The sequence below is a fragment of the Protomyctophum parallelum genome, assembly GCF_964188405.1.
Source record: "Protomyctophum parallelum genome assembly, chromosome: 3".
In the NCBI taxonomy this organism is placed as follows: domain Eukaryota; kingdom Metazoa; phylum Chordata; class Actinopteri; order Myctophiformes; family Myctophidae; genus Protomyctophum; species Protomyctophum parallelum.
The window spans coordinates 18,015,722-18,033,375 of record NC_139698.1 but is presented as its reverse complement, the minus strand read 5'-3'; the positions used below and the strand labels follow the sequence as shown (position 1 = coordinate 18,033,375).

General features: G+C 45.6%; 1 protein-coding gene and 1 pseudogene across 2 annotated transcripts in view; one reads left to right on the top strand and one right to left on the bottom strand.

Moving 5' to 3' along the window:
• LOC310856567 (gonadotropin-releasing hormone II receptor-like) overlaps window positions 1–16,060 on the top strand; it is a 20,671-nt pseudogene extending 4,611 nt beyond the window's left edge. Inside the window, exons 5-6 of the transcript in view lie at window positions 14,895–15,096; window positions 15,603–16,060. The product of the transcript in view is annotated as a gonadotropin-releasing hormone II receptor-like (transcript). The remainder of the gene's footprint in view (window positions 1–14,894; window positions 15,097–15,602) is intronic.
• On the bottom strand, window positions 12,054–13,379 carry LOC310855980 (protein farnesyltransferase/geranylgeranyltransferase type-1 subunit alpha-like; the record flags this gene model as incomplete). The annotated part of the gene is made up of 1 exon (XM_083761196.1): window positions 12,054–13,379. The coding sequence occupies one exon, from the start codon at window positions 13,377–13,379 to the stop codon at window positions 12,054–12,056; it is 1,326 nt and encodes a 441-aa protein (XP_083617322.1).
• Window positions 16,061–17,654: the final 1,594 nt, after the last annotated feature.

The following is a 17,654-nucleotide window of genomic DNA, read 5'->3' as shown; positions in this document are numbered from 1 at the left end:
GCTTTTATGTGATGTATTCCCATGCTTTTTGTTCTTGCTTATTGTAAATCGCTCTGGATTAAGAGCGTCTGCTAAATGCAATTGTAAATTGTAAATTGTAACTGCTTGGCTCTCCTTTTGGAAAGGCCGGCCATTTGTAAGCCCCTCACAACCAACTCATGCACATGCCCTAGGCTGCCAAACTAAACGTTTACATCTGTAGCCTAGCTGTGAGATGGTCTGCACTAGCTGCTGATACTTCAGCACTTTGGTTAGAAAGGCTTCTTCCAGGCTATAGTCAAAGGTACAGCCGACCTCAAGAATGAACACCTCTCTATGGTTTTCATTTACAACAATGACATCAGGGGTGTTCGCTGAAATGTTAGAGAACACAGAATCATCATTACATATAGGTTAAACATCCTCTGCTTCACAGTAGAGTGCTTATAAAGCATGATGAAGGACCTGTCATGCCTACTTATGTAGAGGCCCCTGTAAACATGGCAACCATTTAAGATGTGGTACATGGTTTCAGCTATTTGTTCATGCATGATGGATACAGTGAGGACTGAGGAGCATGATCGCCTGGAAACCAAATGGAGAGATTACGTTTAGAAGGTAGAACCTGTAATCTCGCTTTCAAAGTAAAAACAACAATGCACTCATCAATGGCATTTTTTTTTAGTGAGAGACAAAATGGTCCGCAGCAGGAAGACATGCAGTCTTTCCTTGTAATCTCAACTCAGTCCATTGTTGTCGCTGTCTTTGTTGTTGTGCCCATAGGAGGCGACCTCGGGCATTAGTCAGTGGAAGTTGATGCTCCGTTCCACACACGGTCATAGTCGCTCTGACAGAGATACTGGGGTCAGATATAACATTCTCTGAGGCAGCCACCGCCTCAGAGTTAGACCCTACCCTCTCCAGGGTAACGTCAGCCAAGCAGCACATGTCATTTAGGTCTGGCCAGTCCGACCACACACCAAAGCCAGGAGAGCGACTGTCCAGCTTTCCATTGGGTTTCCACTCGAAGCCTAGGAAGCTAGGAAGTCACTCACACTCGCCAGGAGTGACTCATTAAAGGTGCAATCAGCTGTCAGCATGATGCAATCAGCAATCAGCATTAAAGGTGCAATCAGCTGATCCAATCAGCTGAACTGCGTGACAAGAGGAGTTGACGGGCAATTAGGCACTAGATTTGCCCGTAAACGTCAAGTTTAGCAGGCATATACAGTAATATACGGTAATATACAGGTGTGATGGTACAATTCGGGAGTTTACCGGAGTTTGTTGTTGGAAAGTTTAACGGGAGTTTTCTTGTAATATACACATCCGTATTCCATGCTTTTTGTGCAGTGCCAGGGCGTGCGCAAATCTCAGCCGCAACCCCTCTAGACCAGAAACCTAACACGTTAGCTTAGGCTACTCCCTCTCCGACGGGGAAAATAACATAATTAAAGTTATGGATTATTCCTTTAACCTTGTGCTGTACATATTTGTGAAGTTTCATATACAGTATACAGTCCACAGCACAAAGTCCTTTTTTTTGCCAATATTAAATATAAAATGGCATGAAAAATTACAAATTATGGAAGTTTTAAAGTCAAAATAAAAGACTATATGATCTAATATCTATCTAATGAACTGTTTCACTAAAGATAAAGTACAGAGCTGTTTGCACGCACACACACACACACACACACACACACACACACACACACACACACACACACACACACACACACACACACACACACACACACACACACACACACACACACACACACACACACACACGACCTTGAGTGGCGTGATGAAAGGATCTATAGTATTTTGTTTCATTTGCATAATGCACATTAATATTTCATCAGGACATATACCGTACAATGTATCCTCAATCAGAAACATCACATCTACAAGCAGAAACTCTGATCCTCTTCTAATGCAATTCATACTCTGGAGGCAGAGAGTATACGGAAAGACCTGACGTCATTCAGCTACCCCTGGGAAGTGGTGGAAAGTACATTTACTTAAATCACTATTTGTGACCAACACGTCTCCAGACGTCTTTAGATGTCTTATTGATTGATTGATTGAAAAAAATGTATTAACAGTTTGCAGAATTACAGTACATTTCAAGCACAACTCAATACAACAGTGGACAACCGCACATAAGCATTTCTACTTGTTTACAATAGGGCCCACCATTTTAATTTCATCAAAACCTTTAGAGACGTACAAATACACTTCTATGTAGCCTAAGCAGTAAGCATGCAATCACAGTGGAGGTAAAAAGGGGGGAAAAATTATATACAGTGAGGGGGGGAAAGGGGTGGGTGGGGGGATTCAGATTTTACGGCGTACAGTTTCGAATTGCAGCTGTCCGTAGGTGCCCTTTGAGAGCGGTTTTGAAGGAGTCAAGGGATTCGCATTTCTTAATGACTGCTGGTAGACCGGGATTCGCATTTCTTAATGACTGCTGGTAGACCGTTCCACATTTTGGTGACATATAGGAGCGAAATTAATTTAGTCCCTTGTTTGTGCCGAATCTGGGTTGCATATGGGTTTAAAGGGACGTTTCACCGCTGGAAGAAATTGCAGTCACTCAATGTTAATAGTATTTGCAGTAGATAACAGTAGAACAAATTGAAATTTGCACCCTATGACCGGAAAATTAATGAAGTCTGTGTGTTTGACTGGATTGCTGAATTCCTACAATGCCCATAATGCTTCAGTGCACTCCCCCTCATTGTGGAGAAGGGGGAGGCTGCATGTGGAGGTGTGACTTTGTAGTCCAGGAAGCAAGTGAGACCATGTTAAATATAAGAATCACACCCGTGTGAACTGAGTGGTGCAACTCCCCTCTCCCCCCCCTCCTCTCCTCTCTCTCTCTCTCTCTCTCTCTCTCTCTCTCATTAGCAGGCAACAGTGCAGCACTAATACTATCTCTCTCTCTCTCTGTTTCTGCACAACAGCGCCCCTACTGGTAGTCATAGTCACATACTGGTGCTCATGGCCACATAGGCACATAGGTACATGGCCACATAGGCACATAGGTACATTGCTGTACTTTGGACTAAAAAAAAACAAAAACAAAAAACATATTACACACATAAAAACCCCAATAAAGTGTGTTCTTCTTGTGTCCCAAACAGCATTAAAATAAGCAACTAAGGTTGCAAAAGGGGTGAAGTGGCCCTTTAAGCTGCGTTCAGACTTCGGTTCGTCCCGTTTGTGCTGCGCCTGCCAGCGCACATAGTGCGCTTTAAGTGTTACGTAAAGAAAATGCGAGTGCATGTTTTCTTCACCATTGGAGAACGTAACAGAGAGGGACATAATTATAGTGTAGAGGGGAGGAGGGGGGGGGGGGGTTGAAGGAGGGTCGATGAAGAGATGGAGTGACGGTATACGAGCGGAGGAGAGACACAGTCTCCGAGGACAGCTATAGTCTCTGGATTGGATTACCGAGAGAAATTGGAAAGTAATTCTACCTCAGCGTGATGGATGTCATGTATATATGCGTGCGTGTTGGTCGAACTGTGTTTATGTTAGTGTATCCATGAGGGGACGACAAGGGTGGGACGATGACAAGAAAGAACAGAAATGGTATAAAGAACTGCATTTTTTTTAAAAGAAAACAGGAAAAAAGCTGCACGGCAAACTGATCGGGGGGCAGGTTAAATAATAAATAGAGTCCCCATTGCTCCCGTGCAGTCAAGGTTGAGTACAGTATATGTGTAAAGGTCATCACACTGTATATACCGTACCGGAGGGAAATCATCGGTGAAAAACATATACTAAAACATTTTACTCAAGTATAAACAAAGTATCAATAATAAGCTCCACTAGGCAGAGGCAAGGAAGCAACCACGGTGCTCAGGAGGTGTGCAGGTATAAAAATTGTAAAAATAGTAAAAAAGTGCTCCTGGGATCAATCGGGATAACACATCGATATAGAACAAAGCGGAGATCCGGGCACACTTGATGTTAAAAGGATGAAAACTTTATTGAACCTATAAGCTCCACTAGATCGTCAACTTTCAAATGGATGAAATATATACACGTATAGGGCTGAACTAAGTGGTTAATGTATGTTTTGTAATAATATTAATAATACAAATCTACAAAGTAACTATATAGTGTATGGAGAAAATAGGTTGCTACCTTCAGGAAGGAGATAACGGTGTACCAGCATACAATAAGGTCAGACTAAAGAGGTCCTTTGTCCACCAGTCGACCTTGAGGCTTAATCAGGAGTTGTAGTAGCCATGCACGGGGTAATCTAGGCGGTGGACATTGCTCTTCATGTCTTCATGTCTTTATGTATGTAAATTGTCTTGTTCTTTGTGTTATGTCATTGATTGATTGATTGAAATATTTATTAACAGTTTGTAGAATTTACAGTACATTTTAAGCACAAACTCAATATAAAGACTGTTAACTGTGAGTGGACGACCCAATTAAGCATTACACTTGTTTACAACAGGGTCCACATTGTTCAATTCATCAAAACATTTAGAGACATACAAATAGACACTTCTATAGTTAAAGAACAGAACATGAATTAATCATATAGGAAGCAAAAAGGGAAAGGATACATATACAGTGAGGGGAAAGGGGGGGGGGGGGGGGGGGGGATTCAGATTTTACAGAGGCCAGTTTCGAATTGCAGCCATCCGTAGGTGCCCTTTGAGAGCGGTTTTGAAGGAGTCAAGGGATTCACATGTCTTAATGACTGTTGGTAGGGCGTTCCACATTTTGGTGGCATAGGAGCGAAAATAATTTAGTCCCTTGTTTGTGCCGAATCTGGGTTGTACATGGTTTGTTGTACTCCCTCTGGTGTTGTGGGTGTGGACTTCGTTTACATTAAGGAAGTATTTAGACAGGTACATGGGTATCTTGGTGGTGTATCGAATCTTGTGGACCAGACCCATTGCAAGATGCTGTACTCTGTCGTCGACCCTAAGCCATCCCAGCCTGTCAAAGTGGGCAGGGGTGAGGTCTGAGGTGGGTTCGGGGGGTGAGGCCAAGTAGGAGCCTGACCAGTTTGTTTTGGGAGGTCTGGAGCCTTGTTTTAAGGGCCTTTGAGGTGCTGTGGTACCAAGAGGTGGATGCATAGTCAAAGAAACCTTGTACGAGGGCTCCTGTTAAGGTCTTCAATGTGTTTTTGTTGACCAGTGAGGAGATCCTGTAAAGGAAACTTGTTCTTTGATTGACTTTTTTGATTACGTTGGTGGCCATTTTATCACCGGAAAGATTGGCCTCCAGGATGGAACCTAGGTAGGTAATTTCATCTTTTCGTGTGATAATATTGTCACCCACTCTAACCAAGAAGGCATCTGCCTTGCTGAGATTACTATTTGATCCGAAGAGAATGGATTCAGTTTTTCCCAGGTGTAAGGATAGTTTGTTATCAGCGAGCCAGGTGCAGATTCTAGAGTTCAGAGCTGAGGGTCTTTTTAACCTGCAGTTTGTTCCTGTCCGAGACCAGCAGTGCTGAGTCATCTGCGAACAGGAACAAGTTGCAGTCACAAGCTGATGTCATGTCAAATGTGTTTATATGTATGTTCTGCATACTTGGGTGCTGCTGGGTCGCAAGAAACATTTCAGTGTGAACTGACAATAAAGAACTATATCATATCATATCATATCATATCATATCATATCATATCATATCATATCATATCATATCATATCATATCATATCATATCATATATCATTATCATAATATTATAATATAGGACAACTAAAGCTGTCAAATAAATGTAGTGGAGTAAAAGTACAATATTTGGATCTGAGGTGTAGTGGAGTAAAGTACTGAGTAAAAGTACTCCAGTAAAGTATGAAAGTACCAGAACATTGCACTTAATCCATTCTGAATCTGAACGGGAACCCCTTTTGGTGTTTTAAGATCTACAAGCTCATAGCGCGGCACCGAGTGCCGCGCTACGAGCTTGTAGGTCTGCTATTTTTGAAAAATCGTGAAAATGTAGTGCAAATCTTTGAATATTCTTTCAGAGCCAACGTTTTTAACTCTGGGGGGTCCCTGGAACAACATAGATGGGGGTCGGTGGCCAATTACATATAATCTTGGGGGTCCTCCTTGACATGAAAATGTTTGAGAACCACTGACATAGGCAAAGCATAGGGTTTTTCAGAAAACTGTCAGAATTTAGAAGACATTTTGTAGAATCGTTCTCAGGTCTAAATGGGTTAAGCACAGTACTTTTACTCACAGTCACCTTCCACCACTGCAGGTAAAGGTCATTGTACCGGGGGAAACAACAACAACCATTCCAGTCAATGATTGTATTCTTCAGTTTGGCCTCAACAACTATAGCCTATTGGGGGGAAATGACTTCAGAATGCTGCCATGCAGAAATCCCTGTAGGAATGTGCTTGTTACTTACGTCAGGAATGGAATGAGAGATTATAGACGTATTTATAATGCCCACAGGGTGTCCAGGAGTCACCTCTACCACTCTGTAAAGCCATTATATTAAAACCAGGAAACCGTGTGTCATTGTAGATTAAAAAAATCACACCCGTGTGAACCGAGTGGTGCAACTCCCCTCTCCCCCCTCCTCTCCTCTCTCTCTCTCTCTCTCTCTCTCTCTCTCTCTCTCTCTCTCTCTCTCTCTCATTAGCAGGCAACAGTGCAGCACTAATACACTAATACAACAGCGCCCCTACTGGTAAGGTAGTCATAGTCATACTGGTGCTCATGAACCAACACATACATATAGGCACACACGTAGGTGTGTTGCTGTTCCTTGGAGTGGTTGCACCACTCAAAAAATATCTTAATTATGCAAGCTCACAGCACGTGACTTTGTGCCACCTTTAGATCAAATTCATTCATTTAAAAAAAAAATCTTATGTCCAGCTTTGAGGGTGTGCGTGAACACAAACATTGTCCCAATTAACACAAACATTAAATGCCATTGACAATGAATGGCCAGTTTTTAGTGTTTCGTGTAAACGCAAACATTGAAGACAAACAAATTGTGATTGGCCGGAATGAGGTGGTGTATGACCATAAGAGCGCCCCTCACTTCACACAGGTTTAACTTTCCAAAAATAATACGTATTTTGGTCTAAAATGGTCTGTTACTCCTTTTTCTTTTAGTTGTTGTGACCTTAAAGGGATAGTTCAGATGTTTTGAACTTAAGCTGTATGAAATACTTGCCATTAATATAGTAGTTGCAACTGTATTCTGCCATTAATATAGTAGTTGCAACTGTATTCATTGATTGCCAGAGTCCCGTGGTGGGAGTTCTGCTCTGGTTTTGGTGAAATATCAAGTAGTTCCGGTCATTTTGTGTGGGGCACTGGGGGCCATGCAGTAAAGGTAAATGAATCCACAAAACTAACGTTATTTGTATTGTTGACCTATTTCTAAAATATTAGTGCAACTTTTGTTATTTTTTTTTACCCCTCTATCACACGGAACTATGTTTTTTGTGTCCATATCACTACGCCCAAAAAGTAGTTCCATGTGATAGAGGGGTCAAAGTTGAACGAAAGTCACGCTAATATTTTAGAAATAGGTCAACAATACAAATCACGTTCGTTTTGTGGATTAATTTACTTTCACTGCGTGGCCCCAGTGCCCCCCACAAAATGACCGGAACTACTTGATATTTCAAGTAACTCCCACCACGGGACTCGGGCAATCAATTAATACAGTTGCAACCACTATATTAATGTATTTCATACAACTTAAATTAAAAAATCTGAACTATCCCTTTAATTGTAGGTGGTTGTACTGTTACGTCACTTGAGGAATAACCATAAAAACCAACATGAAAAATAATCGTGATAATATTGTGGATCGTGATACTATGTCTGAAAAAGAATCAATCAATACGTTATAGATATTATATCCTATAAGATATGATATGATGTTTCCATTATGCATATGCCCGGCCTGCACCCTGCTACTATACCGCTGTGACTCAGGGCTAGCGGGAACATTCCCCAAGGCTCTTCATAACAACGAAACACAATCAGAACAATAACTGTCCAGATCCACCACCAGGCTTTGCTGGGACATCTGATTAGGCAGACACGCCCACACACATGCATGCAGACACGCACATGTATGCAGACACATGCCGAAAACGTGAATTTCACCCTTTCCTTTGGCCTCGTGGAGATAATTAATTGATACTGATGAATAGCAAATTAGGTCCCACGTGGAGGCTTTTTTGCAATACCTCTTCTATGAGAGAGAGTGCCTGCCTGCCTGCCTGCCTGCCTGCCTGCCTGCCTGCCTGTAACCACTTAGACATCTCACTTTATGTTCTTCTTGGACACCACTTGTAGCAGGTTTTGGCCTATATAGGTTTAGATAACCAGTCAAGCTTTAGGTATTTTTGAGGGGCGCTATAAGCCCTACTACAATGTCTGGCTTTCGGAATTACGTCAAATGGCAGCCAAGTCTATGGACTTTTAATGTTTGCGTATAGAGCACTGGCGTGACGTCATGTGGCAGCCTGCAAGTCTATGAACTTTTAATGTTTGTTTACAACAAACACGGGCGCCCCTCACTTCACACAAGTGTGATTCTTTTTACATGGAATGGACACTTGGATTGCCCGATTGTCAGGAACACTCCGTCTTTAACAGAAGTGGGCATGCTTTGATGATGGAGACTAATAGGGCCAGTATGTTTACACGGGATGACCTTTTACACAGAGCCTGGTAGTCGATAGTCACTTAGGGGGCGCTTGTTTTACAGGCGACCGGATTAAGGTTGGTGAGGGGTCCGTTAAAATGACCGGATTAAGGTTGGTGAGGGGTCCATTAAAACGGCCGGATTAAGGTTGGTGAGGGGTGCGTTAAAACGGCCGGATTAAGGTTGGTGAGGGGTCCGTCAAAACGACCTGGATTAAGGTTGGTGTGGGGTCCGTAAAGACGATCTGGATTAAGGTTGGTGCAGGGTCCGTTAAAACGACCGGATTAAGGTTGGTGAGGGGACCGTTAAAACGAACCGGATTAAGGTTGGTGAGGGATGCGCTGCTCCGTGCTTGCGGTTATGGTTAGGTTAGGGTTTGAGGTATAGGTTGTCGTTCGGTAGTAGCCGGCGCTGTAAAACAATCAAAACCGAGGCTCTGCGTAAAAGATATACTCCCATATTTCCACACTCACATTGTTCCACATTGCATAATAATGCATATAGTGTTCGGGCAGAAGCCTCCTATCTCCGTATTTGACCTTTTTTCCCTCGTAATTAATGCCATACTACTTCATCATTCTGTCTCGCAAAATGTCACGGTGCAGACGCAGGGTGTAGGACTCGTATATATATTATGCAGAATGACGACGAGACACCGTCCGGCAGAGAAGTGAATGTCCAAGCGGTTTTATTCTCTAAACCCACACTGGGAAAACAATAATTAAGGCACTTAAAATATACGTAGAAGACAAACTATAGAACTGACCACATCATAAACTAAGACGAACTGACAAGGAACTGAACAAACTGGGGCATATATTATAATAGACAATTATGACTAACTACAGGTGACTATAGGTTTACACTACTACAAGCTTCCCAGTGCCATGCGTTTTGAGCTTGTAGATCGGCTATTTTTGCTACTTTTGTGTCACAGTCTGCTCCTCTTAGTCTTGCCCTTGGACATTGTATGTGGTTATTCGTTTTTGGACTTTTACTTGTATTCTCATTCTGTTTCAGTCTTAATTGTATTCTGGTAGTTTGTTGTTTTCTAATCTTATTTTGTAGTAGTGTTCTGTGCTTTCTTGTCTGCCTTGTTTGCTGTTACCTGCCTTGTCTCACCTCCCTGTATTTAGTGTTTGAGGGGTGTTCCTCCTATACCCAGCTTTGTGTGTTTGGGTGTTTATATAGCGCTTTACATACGGTACACATTCATAACCCGATGCCGGAGGGAAACCATGCATATCGGCATATCGGGAGCAATTCACCTTTAGCAAAGACCTCTCCCACGTAGACACTCCCACTTGGACACTTTCCAGCCAGGCTCATTCATTCCAATGTAAATATCATGGATTTTACACATTATTTATTTCTTTTAACATTCTGTTTATTCATTTTAAAAACATTTTTTTTTTTACAAATGTAGAAGTACATTGAGAAATACAAACAGAGTAACAAATAGGATTATACACATTAAATACTGGTTCATTCTTGGAACCAGACCTTCAAAATCTCTTCCAAATCCGTCAACAAGGCCTGCCATATGCACTGGGGAAAAGAATATATATATATTTATTATAGGAAAACTATTGGTGGAGAGGTTTGTCTAACCCATGTTATGCTTAGCTGTGATTGGACCATAGCAGTTTGAGGAGGGGCTTATCTATAGGTCAATTTAATAGGGGTTCAGAGTCTTGCTCAAGGACACTTTGACACTAACTGGGCAAGCTGCTCCGGGGATCGAACTGGGAACCTTGCGGTTGCTGTAATTCAAGTGCCATCATGTTTGCATGTTTGGAATTGTCAACAGCTGAAATCAATTATTATTGGGGAGCATATTGGGTGGATTCCTGTATTGATATCAGATATCAGTATTCTGATGTTAACCTGTGGGACAACATATTTTCAGATGGGGGGGGGGGGGGGGGGTCGGCGGCCAATTACATACAGTAAGGTTTTTGGGGTCCTTGATGCGAAAAACTTTTGAAAACCACTGACACAGAAACATTAGGTTCTTCTGACAAACTGTCATGATTTAGAAGACAAATAGAATCGTCCTCAAGTCTAAACGGGTTAGGTGAAGGTGATGGGCCACGCATGCGTGTCCTAGTGTGCCACACGTTATACCCACGTATATGGTCTGTAAGAACATGATTGAAACGAGCTGAAACTTTGCTGAAATATGATAGATAAAGATTATGTCACAGATGACTGGCGTCAGAGATTGTCCACATGGAGACTGAGATCCCAGTGGTTTGTAACCCAGCAAGGCAAACGACGTCATGATGACGTCCTCCAGTGGCATTATGGACTGTAGGCTGCGGCACAGCCCATATGGTGATGATCTTTATGTCATTTCCAGGACGTCTTCAACAGTTGAAATCATATTATTCTGGGCCAGATCTGACTAATTATGATATGACTTGATAAGTATTTTTTTTTCTTCTTTTATTTTTATGACTTGATAAATTGATCTGGCCTCGATCGGACTCTGATTCATCCAGGGACATCTGTCTTAGTGGGCAGAATTTATGTAGGTTGAAATCGGGTGATGTTCTAGGCCAGATGTGACTAGTCTTGGTTTGACTTGATTTCTCCCCCTATCCACACTTTTCCTGGGTGTGATTTCATTGGATATCATTGGTCATCTGACCAGTTTCATTGGCTTTCATTGGATCAAATCGACAGGAACTGGAGCACACACAGCCCAGGAAAAGTGAGGATAGAGACGTCACTAATTCGTCCAGGTCCTGACCGTGCTTGCTGGGAAGGTTTAGCAAGCTGTACCAAACGATCCTTGTATAAGATGCCCCTGATCCACGCTGGGAAAAAAACAATGGAAATGCAAAACAATATAGTCTGGGAGGTGCTAATAAAGTACAAGCACGATTACCAACAATAACAGCAGTAATATGACGATATAATACTTTATTGTCAGCTCGCACTGACATTTGTCACATACACACACACATTTGACATAACACAAGAGAACAAGAGACGGTCGAAGGTTTAGCAAGCTGTACCAAACGATCCTTGTATAAGATGCCCCTGATCCACGCTGGGAAAAAAACAATGGAAATGCAAAACAATATAGTCTGGGAGGTGCTAATAAAGTACAAGCACGATTACCAACAATAACAGCAGTAATATGATGATATAATACTTTATTGTCAGCTCGCACTGACATTTGTCACATACACACACACATTTGACATAACACAAGAGAACAGAAAAGAAAATTACAAACAGAAAAACATTTGTGGACAATGTCTATTGTCCGCAGCTCAGTCTCAACGTCGACAGATAGACAAAGGACCTCTTCAGTCTGACCTTATTGTAAACCATATCTCCTTCCCGAAGGCGCAGCAACCTATTACTTTCCGTACAAAACACCGCTAGTGTTGCTCTTGCCCAGATGCTGCTGGGTCTGCAGAAGCTGCAGCGCTGCTGCTGCGTCCATATTTACTTTCCAAGGAACGGCTGACGTACAGCCAGTACTCCCTCCGGACGGTGTCCTCCTCCTCGGCCAGGACTTCGCACAGCGCCAGGGCCTCGCATAGCGTTTCCTTCCGGTTGCTCCGCCTCAGGACGTCCTCGTAACTGTCGACGAGAAAGGCCAACAGGTGGGGCGACCGGTGCGTCTCCTTCAGCCGCAGGACCTGCTCCAACAGGCCCGGCGGGCGAGACGTCGTCGTCGGGCCCCCGCCGTCCTTCAGGATCCCCCTCAGGTAGTTCCACGGGCTCTCGTTGTGCGGAGCCTCCTCGATCCGACTCAGACAATACCGCACCTCGCGGTCCGCCACGGCGGGATCGGAGTAGCCCGATCCCGGCGCGTGAGACACGGCGAAGTGCCTCTGGTTCCACGCCGAGTTGTTCCTCATGTCTTCCCCCAGGAGTCTCTCCGCGAACGCCAGCTCGCCGTCCCAGAGCCCGTAGCGCCGTATGGCCCACTGCCGGTGCTGCCAGGCGTGGTAGTTCTTGGCGTCCCGGCTCAGGACCCCGGCGGTGAAGGCCAGCTCCTCCGACGGGTCGCCCAGCCACTCCACCACGGTCCGCCGGTGGTGCCACACCTGGTAGTTCTTGGGCTGCCCCTCGACGGCGGCCGTGGCGAACCTCAGCTCCTCCCTCGGGTCCTTCCGCAGCGCCCGCAGCAGGACGCGCCTGTACTGCCACGCCGTGTAGTCGGCGGGGTTCAGGTCGACGGCGTCCGCCGTCAGCGCGAGCGCCCGCTCGCTCCGCTCAGCGTTCCTCAGCGACGCGCGCAGGTAGTCGTGCACGTCCACGAAGCGGGCGGAGTGGGCGATCCGTACGACGGGGTTCGGTCCGTCGTCCAGAGCCACGGGCTCCAGGTCCGCCCACTCCTTCCTGTCCCGGTAAAACACGTACGGATCCGGACGGATGTCGTCGTCGACGCCATGGTGGCCTCGAAGCTCCGCGTCCGCTCCGTACGCCTCTTCGAGATCCGGAGCCGCGACCTCGAAATAGTCCCGTGCGTCCGTGAACCCGTCAGAGTATTCGATCTTCGCGGCAGGATTGGGTCCCTCGTCTTGAGGAAATGGCTCCACCACCACGTCCGCCCACTCCTCTCCGTCTCCGTGAAAGACGTACGGAACCGGGCGGACGTCATCGTCGACTCGACGGTGGCCTTGAGCCTCCATATCCACTCCGTTCACTTCCTGGAGTTCTGGAGCTGCATTCGAGGTCGCTCCGAGACCTGCCATTGTGCTAACGTGCTATGTTATCTGTTTCTATGGGCACAACGTACGACCGCCCTCGTCGGTCAACTATGCCTCTTACACAGTGACCAGACTGAACAGCATGCTGTGTTGCATGGGGTATGTCTACAGTCTTTCCTGGACCTGGGTTGCATGGGCAATCAATTTGCCATATATGGGGATATATCGACAGACAACCCTATGACGTATCTATGATGTATGACTCCACGTTGTCCAACTCTGTTACTCACCCCGTGAAGTAGGCATGAGACACTTTGGCCGATGTCGATATCCGATATAATTAATTGCCGTTATGGCCGATAACCGATATTACCGATGTCGATGTGATCTTGAAGAACTTTAATAATTTTGTCCATTCTGAAAAATACACGTAACAGGGTATCTGCACTGCAGGCTTATAGGCATGTCAGATTTAACTTAAATACCTTTATATTTAATATTGAGCTTGTAGATCTGTTCAAGATGTTACTTTGGGCTTGTTTATCTGTAAAGACAGACCGATTAATCGGTCTGATTAATTAATCGGTCTGATTGATTAATCGAACCGATTAATCTATAAACAACTAAAATCGGCCGATACCGATGTTTGCCGATTAATCAACCATCACTACCGTGAAGCATTGACGTTTGAGTTTGACTTTAATATATTAGCGCTCCTCACTTCACACGGGTGTGATTTTTTTTTTACCCAGCTTTCCGGGTTTGATGATCACCCCATATAGTGATGATTTGATTGGCTGAGCAAAGTACATACTTATTGAAGATGTGCTTTTTGCCTGCATGGCCAACTTGTAATTCCTGCATTCACTACTGTAGCCAGCTCCATATATGCAGATATAGGTGATGATCCAGTCTTCTCCATGTATGGTTATCCAGGGTTTTCGATTAGGTCAGTGTCGTGATCTTCATATACGGAGACGGCCATTTATGGTGGCGTGACGTGTCATGAGGCGTGACCATATATGGAGGCGTGGGGTGAGCCCGGGTGACTAACTAACTGGTGGTCGGGAGATGCAGGGTTTCATAGTAAATTCGACCTACTGTCGCAATAAGTCACAATAGAATATAGTGGAACTTCACATGTTCCAAGTATAACTTTCGTTTCAATATGAATGTGTATGTGACACTGGCTCTCTCATCTCTCTCCTTTCAGTCCAGTCGTGACATGGCTTACCTTACAGGCTTCAAAGGACTTCAAAACAGACTCACAATAGTGTGAAAAAGACTCAGGGAGGTACTTCAGTTATACCTCAAGTACGCACACGCAATTTGGCGCTGATCTGTCTAGTGGTTTGCAAGAATATAGCCCCAGGCTCGCACACACGCACTCACACACACACACACACACACACACACACACACACACACACACACACACACACACACGCACGCACACTCTTCTAGATGGCTGAGCTCCCACAGTGCCATGCCCTAAAAAAACACATCTATATAACACCACTTCTGTCCCTTTGTTTCTTGCATCATGCGTTGTCTACACAGTTGTACATCTTCTGGGCGAAGAAGGCGGCGCACGTGGACTTCACGCAGTGCGTGACGCACGGCAGCTTCCCCCAGCGCTGGCAGGAGACCACCTACAACATGTTCCACTTCTTCACCCTCTACGTGGTCCCGCTGATGGTCATGAGCTGCTGCTACACCCGCATACTCATCGAGATCAACCGACAGCACAACAGGAACAAAGGTATATGGATGGATGGATGGATGGATGGATGGATGGACTTCTCTATAGCCTGGAAACAATGCAGACAAATCTTGCCACATAGGAATCTTCCTTGCAGGGGGCAGATTTTGTCTGTCACTCATCAGTTTTTGTTTGTTTCAGAGTTGTGGGTGACTAATCAGAGCCCCACTATTCAAAAGTGAGACTATATTTTGCCGTGACCTTCATGGAATCTGCTTGTTCCCCAACCGAATTTCAAACTAATGTCAGACTTTCCCTTCCCTTCCCTTCCCTTCCCTTCCCTTCCCTTCCCTTCCCTTCCCTTCCCTTCCCTTCCCTTCCCTTCCCTTCCCTTCCCTTCCCTTCCCTCCCCTCCCCTTATCTTGAGTCCTCTCCTCTCCTCTCCTCTCCTCTCCTCTCCTCTCCTCTCCTCTCCTCTCCTCTCCTCTCCTCTCCTCTCCTCTCCTCTCCTCTCCTCTCCTCTCCTCTCCTCTCCTCTCCTCTCACACTGTAACTCCCACAAGCAGGCGAGTCGTGTCTGCGGCGGACGGGCACCGACATGATCCCCAAGGCCCGCCTGAAGACGCTGAAGATGACCATCGTCATCGTGGCCTCCTTCGTGGTGTGCTGGACGCCCTACTACCTGCTGGGCCTCTGGTACTGGTTCCAGCCCGCAATGCTCCGCGTCACGCCGAGTACGTGCACCACGCGCTCTTCGTCTTCGGCAACCTGAACACGTGCTGCGACCCCCGTCATCTACGGCTTCTACACGCCGTCCTTCCGCGCCGACCTGCTGGCCTGCTGCCGCTGCTGGCGGAGGAGGAGGAGGGGGGGGCGGGGAGGGAGGGAGGACGGACTGGGAGCGTCGCCGCGCTCCCTGGACAGAGTGTCGGCCGGCGGCCAGCGGAGCCCTCACAGCGGGGAGCAAGAGTCGGAGGCCGCCAGCGTCAACCAGGAGGGAGGAGGAGGAGGAGGAGGAGCGTAAGGTTTATAGAGCCAAATTCCAATACCCAAAGTCTCAGCCACTCGCTCACTCACACTCACTCCAGCATGGCAGTGTTACGGTGAAATTGGCGACCTTACGAAATATGTGACCATCTTCAAAATACACTTACATGGAGGTCTTTGATACATGGCCTAAATACCGCTATAGCTTAGACTGCTAAGTGCTAATAAACAAACGGCACTGATTTATATGGACACTGACGTTATATGATGTGTCATGTGACCTATTTCAGCAGGTCACCAATTTCACGGTAACACCACCATGCTGGAGTGACCGAGTGTGAGTGAACGAGTGGCCGAGATTTTGGGTATTGGAATTCAGCTTAAGGGTTGTTGGGATTCGGAACCCCCCCGGAGTGACATTGCGGATCGATCCAACGTCGAGGAACCGAGGGAATCGGTTTTTCGTGTCATTTTGGAACCGTTTCTGGAACCGGGGTTTTACCACACTGGTCAGAAGTGGGTATATATGTGGACTTTTACGTCTGCTATAAACAATTATTGTATTACCGGTGTTTCTCTAAAACGTCTTAATTTCAAGGACCGGCCATAACTCCAGTGTGTACCAATGAAACCAAATGGATCCCTTGTGTGGGTCCGTTTGGTTTAATTTCTTACCCTCTCAAAGTTTACAGGCTTCTATGCGGGTCCATTTGGGAACCCTATAGGAATTGTTAAAGGGAACAGTGAAAGAATCGGACCGTTAAAGGGGAATCGTTGAGGAACTTGGAATAGTTAAAGTGCTGAAATTTGGCGGAAGTATACCGCTCAAGGAAATGACGTTGAGCGCTTTACAAATCTGCTGTCATTCTCCGTGACAAAGTGTTGTGTGATTGGTCAAAAGAAATATCGTATCCGGTGGAAATACATCTGACCGATGTTCCGGACCGACACTTCCGTGTCTATAATGCACTCTCTGCCTTATATTGTGACCATGCAGGCTTTTCTCTTCGCATTATGAGTAAGCCTAGGACCGATGCTACCTTAGCGTAGGGCGAGGAGAGGAGAGGAGATGAGGACACATAGAGTATAAAGAAGGATAGAGACTGAACCGGCGCGATAGCCCCGCTATTCATGTCAGTGGAAGTTGCTCAGTGGCGTTTTGAAGCGTCTAACTTCCGCCTTTTTTACATAATGGACACCAGAATTTGGTGTCCAAAAATGCGGAAGTGCAAACGAGCGCTCAACGTTAAAGCCCAGCTGCCTCGTCCTCGTCATCCCTCCACGGGTCCTCTCCCTTCTCTCCTCGCCCTCGTCCCTCCTCTCACCACTAGGGCCCATAGCGCTTCAACGTTGGAGAAGCCTCACTGGGGCCCTTGGGAGGACAGAGGACCGCATGCACATGCAGCCATGAATGAAATTTGGCCCGCCGCCTTACTTTCTTCACAGGTGTTACCAATGATCCTAATGAAGGCTCCATTTGAGTTATTCAGTATTTTAGCTGTGACGTGAGCGCCCCCTCCTGAGATACTTCCGGGTCCAACTTTTGTGTCGCTTTTGTGTCCCCATGGAGTTATACTGTGACGCTCCGTCAGACTAAATCTGAGACGAAAACAACCACGAAAGTCTAATTT